General features: G+C 28.6%; 1 protein-coding gene across 1 annotated transcript; it reads right to left on the reverse strand.

Moving 5' to 3' along the window:
- Positions 1–6,039: 6,039 nt before the first annotated feature.
- LOC107060149 (uncharacterized) lies at positions 6,040–7,047 on the reverse strand. The gene has a single exon (XM_015307652.1). It carries the CDS (start codon positions 7,045–7,047, stop codon positions 6,040–6,042), a length of 1,008 nt encoding a protein of 335 aa, XP_015163138.1.
- Positions 7,048–14,207: the final 7,160 nt, after the last annotated feature.

A 14,207-nucleotide genomic window follows, 5' to 3' on the forward strand; every position in this document is an offset into this window, starting at 1 on the left:
GCTTTTACATTTGATATAATTTTTTTCTGTTATATTTGTTTATTTTAGCAAATCAAGAAAATTTTAGAATTTTATTTCAAACTATACTTATCATTTATAACTTTTACCTCTTAATTTTCTGCTTCTTTAAAAGCATGACTTGAATACTTTATTTTAATGCTTTAAAATAGTTTCAAACTTTATGATATACATCTTTTTCTAGAATAAATAAATAAATGTTTTGAGATGCCGTTCTTTTATGAGACTATGTTATAATACTATATTTTGATTAGGGTTAATTACACTAAATACTCTAATATATGACTTAATTTCAAATACATCCCCTATATTTTAAAATCAAACACTTTGCCCTCTTATTCTTTGTATGTACATTTTGAGCTTACACTCTGTATGAGGTATATCTAAAATGAAGTCTTATATATTGAATATAATTATTCAAAGACAAATTAGAGTTGTAAATAAAAAGTTTTTGGTGTAATTTCAAGAGAATTTTTAAGTGGAAGAATAAATAAATAAAAATAAGATTTCATATACAATAAATATAATAAAAATCAAATTGTAAACCCCTGCATTCAAGTACAAGATTAGATCAAGTCCACAGAATTTAAGGTCAAAATCAAATATTCTTAAATTTGTATTAGAAAAGAAGAATCATAGAATTTGTAAAGATTATAACACTCATAAAGTTGAAAAAAAATATCACGATTTTTGTTATATTTTTTTTCCTCTCAATTATTTTCTCGATGCGAATTTAATATTTATGAGAAGCAACTTCTATACAGTAAAGTATTTTTTTTTAATAGAATCAAATGTTAATTGAATTGTTATTTTTGACCTTGCGAAAACCTTCTCTCTCCATCTCTCTTAGTTTGAAAAGTACATCATACGATCATTAGATCATTTGTCACAATCCAAATGAGCGTGAGTGATATTCACATGACTCTCTAATAGGAAAACCATTCCAATCATCACTTAACCAATTATTGTCTATTTAATATGATAACGATTAATACTTTTTATATCAATTAATATGAAACGAAGGGAGGGAGTAAATTATATAGAAAGTTAACCACACCTGCAGACTGCAAGAAGGGTTTCAGTTATAACTGACTTTTGATTGTAGGAAGAAATAATTCTTAAATTGTCATTCTAAAAGTTTGGGAGAAAGCCACTTTCCCATGTATCATGTATGGTTCCAAACACGAGCTTATTTTTCATTAAAAATATATATTAAAATTTCGTCTCGACATATATAATTAAACAAGTCATTGTTTTTTTTCAAAATACTAAAATATTATTTTGAAAAGTTGACCAAACATTATAATTATATTCATGTAAATTTATTTGAAAGAATTAATCAAACTTTAGTCAAATATGTATTAAATTTATAACAAGATGATCATATCTTATTAATTATTATAATTACTAAGATCAAAGCTTCACCATGAATGAATAATATAGTATTTGCTTTCTCCATTTCATTTTACTTCCAACTCTCTTATCAAAGGAAAAAAATTCCCTTTATTCTTTGACTAATTTGATCTTTAACTAAATAAGAAATGCATTCCTTAGTCACTAATGATATTATTCGCTCCGAGTCTAGATCTTACTACTTTAAAACGAGTAATTGTAACAATAATTTAGGATAATAACAAAAAGCAAATAAAAATTTAAACAATTAATAGAGAGAATACAAGTAACAACATAGAATTCTTCAAGAAAGAAACCACTCGTCTCCTTGATTCAAACACAAACTAATTTTTCATTCTAAAAAAAAAATCAAAATTTCATCTCGATATATATAATTAAAACTCGTTTTACTAGTTGGGGAACCATTTTTCATAAAAGTTCCAATTACGATTGTCAAAACTCTTCCAGAATCCAGTATCTCGAATAGACCAATGGACAATGGGTTGACCTTTGTCTACCTTAAATGGATCATATGCAGTGATTCTAGTTGTTGAATCATTCCATATAGCATAACAAGCATATAATCTAGTAGTAATACCAGCATCAAATGAATATTCTTCATATTTATGTACCATAGTTGTACCACCTCCAACAACACAATTAATTTTCACAACTGGATTAAGATTAGGCAAATCATCAATAAAATGAACCTTTGGTGTAGGTGAATCAGCAATAGAATAAAATGAAAATTGAGACAAAGTTAAAGACACAACAAGAATGAGAATCAAGGGAAAGTTGGTATAACGAGTCATTATTTTTTTAAAGTACTTCTAACAAAAAATATTTTTTGATATAAATAGATTTTTAAAAATTGACCAAACATTATTACTAGATTCATGTAATTTGATTTGAAGTTATTAATCCAACTTTAGTCAAATGTGTCTTAAATTTATAGCAAGAAGATCATATCTTATTAATTACTAGATCAAAGCTTCACCATGAATGAATAATATAGTATATTTACTTTCTCCATGTAAAATAGTTTTTTCTTTACTTGTTAATTTTTAAAAAATCAAGAGAAATTTATTATTTTCTTTTAATACTATTCTTATTACTTTACCTCCTAATTTTCTGCTTCTCAAAAAGCATGACTTGAATGCTTCAAAGTAATTTTTGATTAGGATTAATTACACTAATCACCCTCATAATATGGATCAATTAATTCTAATGCATCTCCTATATTTAAAATCAAACATTTGCACCTCCTATTCTTTATATGTATATTTCACGCTTATATTCTGTATGAGGTATATTTGAAATTAAGTATATTAAAATATAATTATTTAAAGATAAATTAGAGTTGTAAATAAAAAAAATTAATGTACTCTCAAGATAATTTTGAAGTGGAAAAAAAATAGAGAAATAAAAATAAGAAATTCTTATACAATAAATATAATAAAAATTAAATTACCGACCCTTCATTCAAGCACAAGACTAGATCAAGTCCACTGAATTTAAGATCAAGATCAAGTCTCCATAAATTTGTAATTAGAAAAGAAGAATTATAGAATTTGTAAGGATTGTAACACTCATTAAATTGAAATTAATAAACTACAATTACTGTGATACTTTTCTCTTAGATTATTTTCTCGACCCAAATTATTGTTTATGAGAAGTAATTTCTTTTCAATAAAAAAACTTTAATTGCATCAAATATTAATTGAGTTGTCATTTTTTACCTTGTGAAAAATCTTTCTTTCTCTCTATCTTATTTTTTTTAGTTTGAAATTTATATCACATCATAGAAACAACCATTAGACCATGTGTCACGATTCAAATGATTGTGAGTGACACTTACACTAATTCTCCAATGGGAGAACCATTCCAATCATCAATTAATCTATTACAATCAACCCACGCTATAACAAAAATACCTTTTAGCGGCAATAAATACACATATTAACAAAGTATATTAAAGTCTTTATCGGCATTAGTTAATTGTCATTAGATCCAATGTCACTAAGAGGTCGTTTGGTACAAAAATGAATAATGCAGGGATTAGTAATGCATGAATTAATAGTGCAAAGATTAGTAATGCAGGGTTTATTTTTACCAAGTGTTTGGTTCATTGGTTCCAACCCATTTTGGAATTGGGTTAAAACTTTATAAAAAACTCCTTTCCAATTATACCCTCGAATTATTATGTAATTAGGTTAAGGTAAATAATTGCCGGACAATATTTTTTATGGCCTTGTAACTAGCTATGAGAAGAACAATTTTGTTGTCATGTTTGCCTTTTTTTTCACTTAAATTATTTGAGGATAAATAATTGTCATCTTAGTAAATTGATTACTTACAAAATGTCAATTTTCAATTTAAAAACAAAAGATAAACTATCAACTTTTAAAATTGAAAAGACTTAAACAATAGTAAAACTGAATAAATAATCTACATTTACACATAAAAATTGCAAGTTGTAGTTTTAATATGTATGCAATTTTATAAATTGTTCAAATACAAATAATTAGAAACCACACAAATATTGCCGCTTTTAATTAGTTAATGTTAAGCAACTCGCATTTCAAATATTGTATTAATTTGTATTGGATTTATGTAGTAACAAACAACTTTCTCTAAATAATTTGTAAGCTAATTTAATTAAATAAATTTATTAGTACAAATATAAAACATAAAATCTAGAAAATAATTAAAATGATTTGAGGGATATTTTTGTCATTACATAGACTTATCCCATGGTATTATATCCAATGTATTACTAATACCTCCAAATGGAAGGTATTAGTAATAGACCCTATAATACCATGTAGGAGGTATAACTAATCCATGGATTAGTTATACATAGGCCTAAATTCCTACCAAACATAGTACTTAATAATACCATACATAATACATGGATTATTTATTTTAATGCGGCCTACCAAACGACCCCTAAGTCTTTAGATACATATACAAAAAGTGTCAATTACCGTTAAAAGTACATATTTAGTGGCAATTAAGCTATTGCCGTGAATTAATTACCGCTAAAGATCATTTTTGAGGTAGTGCCATCATAAACAAAAAGAATGAAAGTTTATATCCAATTAAACTTACGACTTTAAAATGTGATAGTATCAGAGTGCAATTACATAAGGCTTGATTACTGATATACCCAATCTCATGTTTTTTTTACCGATGTGAGACTTGTATCGTAAGCTAAGGTGTCACACATGACCTACCCCCTCTCTCTCTATATATATATTACTAAAACCTAGTCGTAATTTGTTTACCCACAAATTACTAACCAAACCATAGCCTCTTTTCTTCTTTAGGTAGTTTAACTTAAAAGTACCAACTTAAAAAGTAATGATGGGCTGTGGCTTACTCAACTCAAGATTAACAAATAACAACGTAGGTCACATACTAGTCCAAATAATTCAGATTTATATCCATCAGCTTAGGGTCAGCTTCCTACAAATATTTTTCATTGTCAAGGCTCAAATTTTGAACAATTGATTATCACACTTGCATGTTTTTGGTCACCCATTCCTAATGATAACCTTGGCCTTCTAGTAAAACAAAAAAAATTACTTTAACTACATAAATAAATGAGTCTGGCTTACCAAAGACCTGTATGAATTTTCATACTCCCCAACTCCCAATTTGGAAAAAATAAATAAATGAAGTTGTTAATACTCCCAAAATGAAATAAACAAACAAGTCCAAGGATTATTAACTCTCAACCCTTCACATTTGGTCTTTTATTTTGCTTTTTTTTTTTGGCATTAGTTCATGATTTTCCGTGATCAAATTTGCTAAATACTATTCTCTTAAAAGTTAAGACAATGTTGTCCTACCCTAACCACCTCCCCCCCACCCAACCAAAAATAATTAAAAAGCTTGACTAACTTGCACGGCTAAAATTAATAAGTGCAAAAATATAATTATAAACAGTATAGACGTTACATTTTGCATATATGACCACAAATATAGCTTGACTGCTACGTTGTGCAAAGTGAAACCTCGTCCAACTTTAGGTACATGACAAGCAATCATCTTCAACCTGCCTCAATCCTAAACCTTTTTGATTTCTCGTTTGATGTCCGATATTTGTTTTGAAGTCCAAGTTTTTTTCATTATGAGTCCTCGGACCCAAAGACTACTACTTCTGGTTAAGGATAGAGAGATACTCTTTATCCCACTACAATTCTCGATGGTCTATTGAAACTATTGTTGGAATGTATACTATTAACCATAGAATATGACATAACTAGATATTACCCATCATTTCTGCGCGAGACCATTTCTACAACTCGAACCCATGACCTCCCCAACCACATGACAATGTCACTGCTCTGTCAACTTGATTTCAGAAATTCATGTTTTTTTTTCTCTTTGCATTGCAAATTGAAATATAAACAGTTTACAAGAATTTCATCTATACTGTATACAGAAAAGCTGCGACTTTCTGGTTCTAAAGCTTACATCAATGGATATTTGGAGATTACAAACAAAAAAAAAAGTACAATTATGGCCCCAAGAAATTCCTTGGAATTTGGAGACCAGACCTTTTTTTTATTATTATCCAATTGAAAAATAAATCAAGAAAACATAGAGAAAAAAAAAAAAAACTTAACAGAACTCCTCTAATGTCTTTATCTTCACAACTATACATTGATCTCTGTCTTGAATATCATCTTGATATGTCGAAATCGACGAAAATGGCAAAATTGGAAAAACTCCCTCTTCCTCTGTTTTACAGCTTTTGTAGAAAACACAGCTTGCTATTGTATCAAGAACCAGAAGAACTGAATAAATATAGGCGATGAACATTCCTTCTAAAGCTAGAGTGAAAAGCTCTGTTTTTTCTTGATAATACGCCTTTACGATTCTGTATTGAAACAGAGCTTCAACTGCAGCCAGAGCTAAATTTACAGGCACGGCTAGTGATAATGCTGTTGCTGTTCTTCCTCTGATCAAAACACAAGATTTGAGAATCGCCATGTATCCTCCAATTTTCTCATTTCCTGATATTACCAATGCCAAATTACAAATAATTAAAGTGTTTGCGAGTATAATAGAACAGAGTACAGCCCCTGTTGCTGATAACAAAAGAATTGATCTAGGATTCGAAAGCCCGAATCCATAATCAAAAAGATTGAACCCGAAAAACAGGAGAGTGAAACAGGTGGCGTTTGCGGAAATGATGAGTAATGAGTTACAGAATTGGGTCACAAGAAGGTTGAAATACGAAGGAAATGTAGTTTTTTGAGATGGTTTTGAGTAGTTAAGAGATTCGATTACTAAAGACTTGGCAAAGAGAAAAAAGGAAATGGTAAAAGGGAATGCAAGAAAAGATATCGAAATTGTCTGAGAAATCTTGGAATTGAGAAGAGTGAAGAACTCTGATGAAGAAGGGAACCCTGCTGCATCGAAAAGTAAATGCAAACGCTCATAAATTACTGGATAAAGCGACGATGAGTAGATGAATGATTGTAGTAAAAGAACAGAAGCAGCGAAAGGAAAGGCGAAAAAAGCCGTTGTTGTAGTGAAGAATTGATAGTTCTGAAGAAAAATAAAGATTGATTTTCTGATGATTTTGGTTGTTTTCTCCATTGGAACAGAGGAGTAAGTTTCCATTTTTTGGGATGTGAAGATGGTTTGAGAAAATGAAGATATATATTGATGTTTAGCTCTTCTATTTTAATGGAGGAATCTAAATCTTCAATGGTAGTTTGGAAAAAAAAGTTTGGAGAGTCGGTTTTTTGGAAGGAATGGATAGGCCAACAACTAAAAAAATATTAACAAAAACAATAGAGGAGTTTGCAGTGGGAGTTGTTTTGGCTTTGTTTTGTTAAGAGTGAGTTTGTTGGAGTTTGGTTCTCTATCTTAACTTGGGTTTTAGAAACAAACGGGGCTATTTAACTAGAGGTCTTGAGTTTGAGTATTTTTTGAGTATAAATTGTCTTTATTAGGAAGCGTTTTATTTGTAATGTGGAATTTTTCAATGCGAATCTAAATTTAGTCGAGCTTCAATGTGAGTGGAAAACAAAAAAAATACTTTGGTTTTAGAAGGAATTTTTTTTCTTTCCTTTTTTGGAGATAATTTTTTTATGGGTGATGATTCATGTTTGAGATTATTACTCCCTCCATCTATTTTTAATTGTCATGATTTTCATTCTTAGAGTCAAACTAAAAAAAAATTTACTAATATTTTACGATGTATTATGCAAAAAATTGTAATTTATAGTACTTTTATATAGTTTTTGAATATCAAATTTTTTTTGTTTAAAATATTGATTCAATGTAATCGAATTTAACTTTGAAAATTAGTCAAATTGACTTTTAAAAAGCGCAATATGACAATTAAAAGTGGACGAAGGGAGTATCAAGGGCAGATTTAGGTAATTGGGTTTGGGTTTTCGGGAGTCGAGTAACTTTTTGTGTTTATATTGAGAGATATAATTTAAATATATAAGAAATATTTGTTGGAATTCAATAATGAAGTAGACTTTTAGGTCCAGTGGCAGAAATGAAACCTTTAAATCTTTAGATTTATATTTGCTTATTACCCAAAAGTCGATGTTTTTTCTTTGATTACATAAAAATCATCGTATTTTGCTCCGATTATCACAAGAAGTGTAACTCTGGTTGGATCTTGTAAAAATTCCACTAAATGTGATAGAAAATGACAAAAATAGTCCCTTATGTTTGTGGATAGACTCAAAATAAGTCTTTAAATATATTTTTAGCAATTTTGATTTTCATCAATATTTAAACCTATTAGATTTTACAGAAATTTAGGAAAAGAAATTGCACTTTTGGAGGGGGTTACATTTTTTTCCTGGTGGTTAAAAGGGTTGCACCTTTTTTTTAATAATGTGAAAGCATTTAAATAATTAACAATTGAGAACCTTTGCTATAACTAGTCTTTTTTCATGTCTTGCTTGGTGATGGAAAAGAGAAAACTTCTTTTTGGTTTTCTTGGAATTTACTTCAATGTGTTGGAATATCAATTGTTTAATTTGGAATTATTTTATCTTACACAACACTTGTGGTCACATATCCATATTCTAGCATAGGAAATAAGTAAAGTGGAACATTTAATAATTTCTTCCTTCTTAATGTTTAGATAACATTAGTGTTCTCTTTTATTCTATTTTGGAAAACAATATCATAAAAGTGGGATTGTGCCAAAGAGGAAAAAATTGAGTTGGATCCCTTAAAAATTGAAACAAATATCAATGGTTAAACTAAGTAACTTTAATTTAAAACTTTTTCCTTTTGTTCATATAAACTGGTTTGATTAGTGAGAAAGGTTATTAATAGCATACTTTATTCAAATTTATTTTAGTCACTGTCTATAGAGTAATATGTAGTCATGTATTTAAAATTGGTTAAACTTTCGTATCATAAACAACGACAAATTATGATTATTGAAACTGATTTGATTTACAAATACTAATCAAATTCGGAGAAATAAGAAAAGTAGAACTAGTTTTTGTCAATATTATCTCCATTTCATACTATATATATATTAAAATAAAAAATTTGCACACTTTTTATGAAAAGACATAATTATATTATGTATTCCTTGAATCATTTTCTAAGACGTAAAGCCATATATACTTATATTAATCATTATTTTTAAAGAGACGTGTAAAGTTTAAAGTGGACTAGTAAAATACTGATCTAGATGAGTGGTGACATAAGCAGGGTAGCCCGGCAAAGTCACTAATCTCATTTTGGATTTGCAAAAAATGGCAAATTAGCAATTTGTCTGGTAGCTTTTGGTTGTCATCACTTGCTAATCACCCTTTACATAGTCCTTTTTTTTCCCGATGTCTGGAGTCCATATTGGAGCCCCAACTAAATTTGAATTATACACTGTAAGATTCATTCGAAGGTAGCGCTCCCAACAAAATTTCTCCGTAGTCACTAGTACTTAGGTGGAGGTGAAACTTGTGTTTATTTCTTGGAGTGAACGAACATAGAGGAAGTGAAAAGAAGTTCCAAACCAAGCGGTGTACACAATTAGCTTTGTCAAAATAGACAAATGTATTATGTGTGCTTTTCTTTGTCAAACATAGGCTCAATGTTCATCTTCTTATGATGTTTTTGCTGACCATGACTTCTTGGCATTTTCCTCAACTACAAGGCTCCATAATTGTTTGCTTTCGCCTTCTTTTATATTGCCAGAAGATAATTACAAGTAATTGTTCATAAATATAAGAAAACTTCATTTCAATTTTTTCATCTCGTATCCAATACCCATATTGGAGTCATTTAAGGGGAAGCTCTACCTAATAAGATTTTTCCCACACTCAGGAGTCAGGTGTATCCGAGACTTCTAATTAAGGATAAGATCAGATCTTATCTATTCCAGAAAAATTCTAGATACAATAAATAGAACTAATAATTACCTAAAAGTAAGGCTTGTGACCTCCTATATATATGTATGTATGGCTAAGTTCTAACTACCTCATCAATAATTCCACTTATTCTTGGAGGGATTCTTAATTAACACCGTAACCCTCAAATCTATTGTCCTAATCCTACGATTAATCATTTCATCATACTTGATTTTCCCAAAACTTTCAATAATAAGTTTATGGAATCTTTTACCTAGCAAGTACCGTAAGAAAGGAGTAAATTCACCACGTGCATGCATATTATTCTACGAAATGTGATATTTTAGTAAATTTTTAAATTCAATTATTGAAATTTCTGACTTCGATACTGAAATTATTAATTTATTATCGTATTGGTATTGAATATATATGTATATAGAGAAGTTGATTGGGGCTGAAGCGAAGGAAAGAAAAATTGAATTAAAATGATGATTTAACATAAGGTGTCATCATTATGAAGTTGGTGCAAAGTCATCTAAACTAATTAAAATACTTGAAAGGTATGTTGATTAATTATAAGATTGATTAATTAGTTGAGGGTTCATAATCCATATCCCATCCTTGTTGTTTAGGTTGTAAGGAATATATATAAGTATTCAGTCACTTTACTTATGATTTTTCTCCTAACTTACAATAATTATAATAATTAGTCTTACTCACTCCTATATTATTAGTTCATATTTTAATCGATTTATATTGCATGTTAACTAATCCGTGTATTTACAAAAATTAAAAAGTGACACTAGTAAGTGCTAACTAACATAATTAGTGGTTCTTAATCCACTTATAAGCTTTGAGAGGTTTAGATTTGGTAGCACTAGTACATGTTGTACTCTTAATGGTGTGTAGTCAACTCAATTAATTGATTCTTTTAGAAAATAAGCATAGCTAATTTAACCTTTAAATTATATTCAGGATGGTGATATTCTAACTTATAGACCAACTTATTTATTTCTTGTCTTCTACATGCATTGCATTTTACCTATATATCTTAATTTCTTAAGTGGAGTCTGACAATCAAGATACATTTTATTTTTGTGTAATACATTTTGCATTGTTTAAATAAAAGTAAAATCGATCAAAGTATATTGAATATATAAGACTTCTAATTTTTCTTTTTCCACGTGACTCTTTAGTTATTTATTGTTCTAATTTCCAACAAACAAATTAATCTAAAGTCGTTATTTTTTGAGTAAGTACTGGATTAGACTAATTAATGGAGGTTAATTAGAACTGATGGGAGACACATGGAGGTGATGGATGCAATGATCAAATTTGTGTTTATACGAAAAGGTTAGCCAGAAAATACTTAGCTATTCAAATCCCCAAATGAAGAAAGAAAAATCTAAATCGATAATTATACTTTTTCTATTTCAATTTCTGTGGTATTTTTTTTGTTTTTAGAGAGTTAATTTAATTATTTTAAAATTAAAATTAAAATAGATCAATGCAATCTAAAGTCGTTATTTTTTGAGTAAGTACTGGATTAGACTAATTAATGGAGGTTAATTAGAACTGATGGGAGACACATGGAGGTGATGGATGCAATGATCAAATTTGTGTTTATACGAAAAGGTTAGCCAGAAAATACTTAGCTATTCAAATCCCCAAATGAAAGAAAAGAAAAATCTAAATCGATAATTATACTTTTTCTATTTCAATTTCTGTGGTATTTTTTTTGTTTTTAGAGAGTTAATTTAATTATTTTAAAATTAAAATTAAAATAGATCAATGCAATATTTCAGAATTGATATTTAGATACTTAAAAAACAAAAAGAAATATGTACTTTAGCATCCATCTATCTATTGATCTAAAAATACTTAAACATATTTTTTTGGCTCAAGAATATCCTTCAAATAACACTCTAAATCTGATGAGTTTTTTCAATTTAAAAAAGTCATATGGCTTATTAAGTTATTGTGGTTGACCACATATATTATTTAATTTAAGCGGATTTGGATTTACAAGGGGATGTTAGTTTGGGATATTCATATTTGAATTTGAAGTTTACTCGATATTTGTGTATATGACAAAAAGCAGCAACTGAGCAAAGTGTCAAAATATTCCAATGATAGTACATACTAATACTATACTCTTTGCTTCTTTAATTTAATTAAAGATAAGATTATATTTAAGAAATTCAATTATTATATGTTCATGGTCCATTTTGCAATTTACACTCCCCTTAAGAAATTATTGGTTAAGCATTTATTTTATTAAAATTGATAATACCCAGAAAATCTAAGTTTTACTACTAGTATTATAATTAGTTTGAAAAATCATTACATAATAATAAAGATAAAATCAAAAGAAAAATTAATCCTCTTTTGATTTATTAAAATTGACAAGTAAAATAAATAAATTATATTTAATATATTTGACATGTAAAAGGAACAAACTACAAAGATATACAGTAACTTATGACTATTAATAACAAGGTAGACTGTGTAGGTGTAATTAAGTATTCCACCTTATTTTATCTAATAAAAAATAATAATATGTAGGCCACCAATTATTTTGATTGATCAAATAAAAAATTTAGGATTTGGATTATGAGCACATAAATTAATTTTTAGATGGGCATTAATAGAAACTTATATTGTCTGTATTAAGAGAATAAGACAGGTTAGCATCGTCGCTTTTGTCTTTTCACTAATGTTTATGCCACATAATTTGGATTGTGAAAACTGTGTGCATTTTAATATGAATGAACAAATCTTGGTTGTGATATCCAAACAGCAACTTCAAAAAGGACGTCGCATCCTCTATGATTGTTTGAAATTAGTTGAAATGTACACATCGTATCGTAATCTCTACTCTTCGGATGAGCACTCTATGGTGAACACTTTCTCTGTTCAATAATTCGTAAACCGCACTTGACAAGTCTCATGCGACGAGCTCATGACTAAGTTATATATTAAGGCTGGATTCAATTTCAGGTCTCCCGCATGGAAAATCCACTTCCCAACCACAACCATGCCCTTGCAGGCCTACTAGACTAAATACTATTATGTTAGAAAGTTATATTTTATAAAAAAAATATTTTTTTAATATAATAATTATTAATTGAATGATTATCAGAAAAATCAACTTGAATAGATACTCAACCAGAATTTCTTTTCCTTCTTCTCCCTTCTCCATTATTCTTCATCTCATCCTTCTTCCTCCTTCATCTCTTTTAATGTATAGTAAAAATATTTTTAAAAAATTGTTTATTTATGGTTGAAATTGAATATATGTAACCTTTTCTTAAGTTAATATTATCAATTCTTAATGATTTGGATAGTTTGACTGGAGAAAGCTACGTTGAAGAATATTATTGTTGAACTTTATTTGTGAACTTGAAAAACTTGTTAAAAATGACAAGTTGATCTATTAATTTTTAAAGGTTTAGGTTGAATTTAACTATTGAAAATTATTGACTCATTGGAGTTGATTTATATTAATTTCGAAGTCAAACGTGTTGGTGAAATTTCTACCAAGCAAGCAAGTTATGATGATTACGATTTTGGGGCTTATTCTGCCAATTTATTAGTATTGTGGTAAAAAATTTAGCAATCCTAATCATCCGTTAGAATTTATAATAAGACAAGTCAACTACTTATTTAAAAAAAACGTTAAAACTTACCGCCAAATTAACATTGTTATGATCCTTTACTATTTTTAATATAGAAATCATGGCAATTTTATGACAAGGCATGTAATCCTAATGATTGTCAAGATTTCTCTACCTAATTTTGGGTATGAGTCTCTTTTTGCAAAGCTTTTCTCAATGAGATCAAAACTTAAATTGTGGCATTAAAGTGTCTATTTGCGTAAACCTTCATTGAGTACAAGTGTACAACTAAAGAATAGGCCTGGATCTGTATGGGAACTGGGCCGTATATACTTCAGTAGTTATATGGGTCGCTCTGAGTTTAGTAACCGTACACCTTTAGAACTAGAAAGCCTTTGTCATCTATCCTTTCAAGCCTGCTATGAATTACATGACACACTAATCTTCGTAATATCAAGTTTTTGCACGGATTGCCCCTATTTTGAGATGATCTTTAATTTTTGCTCTTGATTCGAATTTAATAAAAAAATTGTCAGCTAAACTATCTTTAGTTATGTCCTAATTTCCAACTTTTGTTTTGTCTGATATAAGTTGTGTGGTATCTAATTCTCAAAACATAAGTTAAAAGAACATTGCAAAAGTTTAGAGAACTAAGAGACAACTTTATGGGTTTAGAAATTAAACTTACAACTTGTAAGACAAAACTTGTGTGTCTTGCATTTTTTTTTTTGCCGTATAAGGCATAACTTGCGAATTATAATCTTCTTAAGATATAATGTTCTGAGACTGAACTTATACCTTGCAAATTTTTGTTGCCTTGTAGTTGTAAGAC

This window comes from Solanum tuberosum, unplaced genomic scaffold (genome assembly GCF_000226075.1).
Source record: "Solanum tuberosum cultivar DM 1-3 516 R44 unplaced genomic scaffold, SolTub_3.0 scf00062, whole genome shotgun sequence".
In the NCBI taxonomy this organism is placed as follows: Eukaryota; Viridiplantae; Streptophyta; class Magnoliopsida; order Solanales; family Solanaceae; genus Solanum; species Solanum tuberosum.

What these genes read in the sequence shown, in the direction of transcription:
- LOC107060149 (XM_015307652.1), bottom strand. Translation starts at nt 7,047, where the DNA reads ATGGAAACTTACTCCTCTGTTCCAATGGAGAAAACAACCAAAATCATC.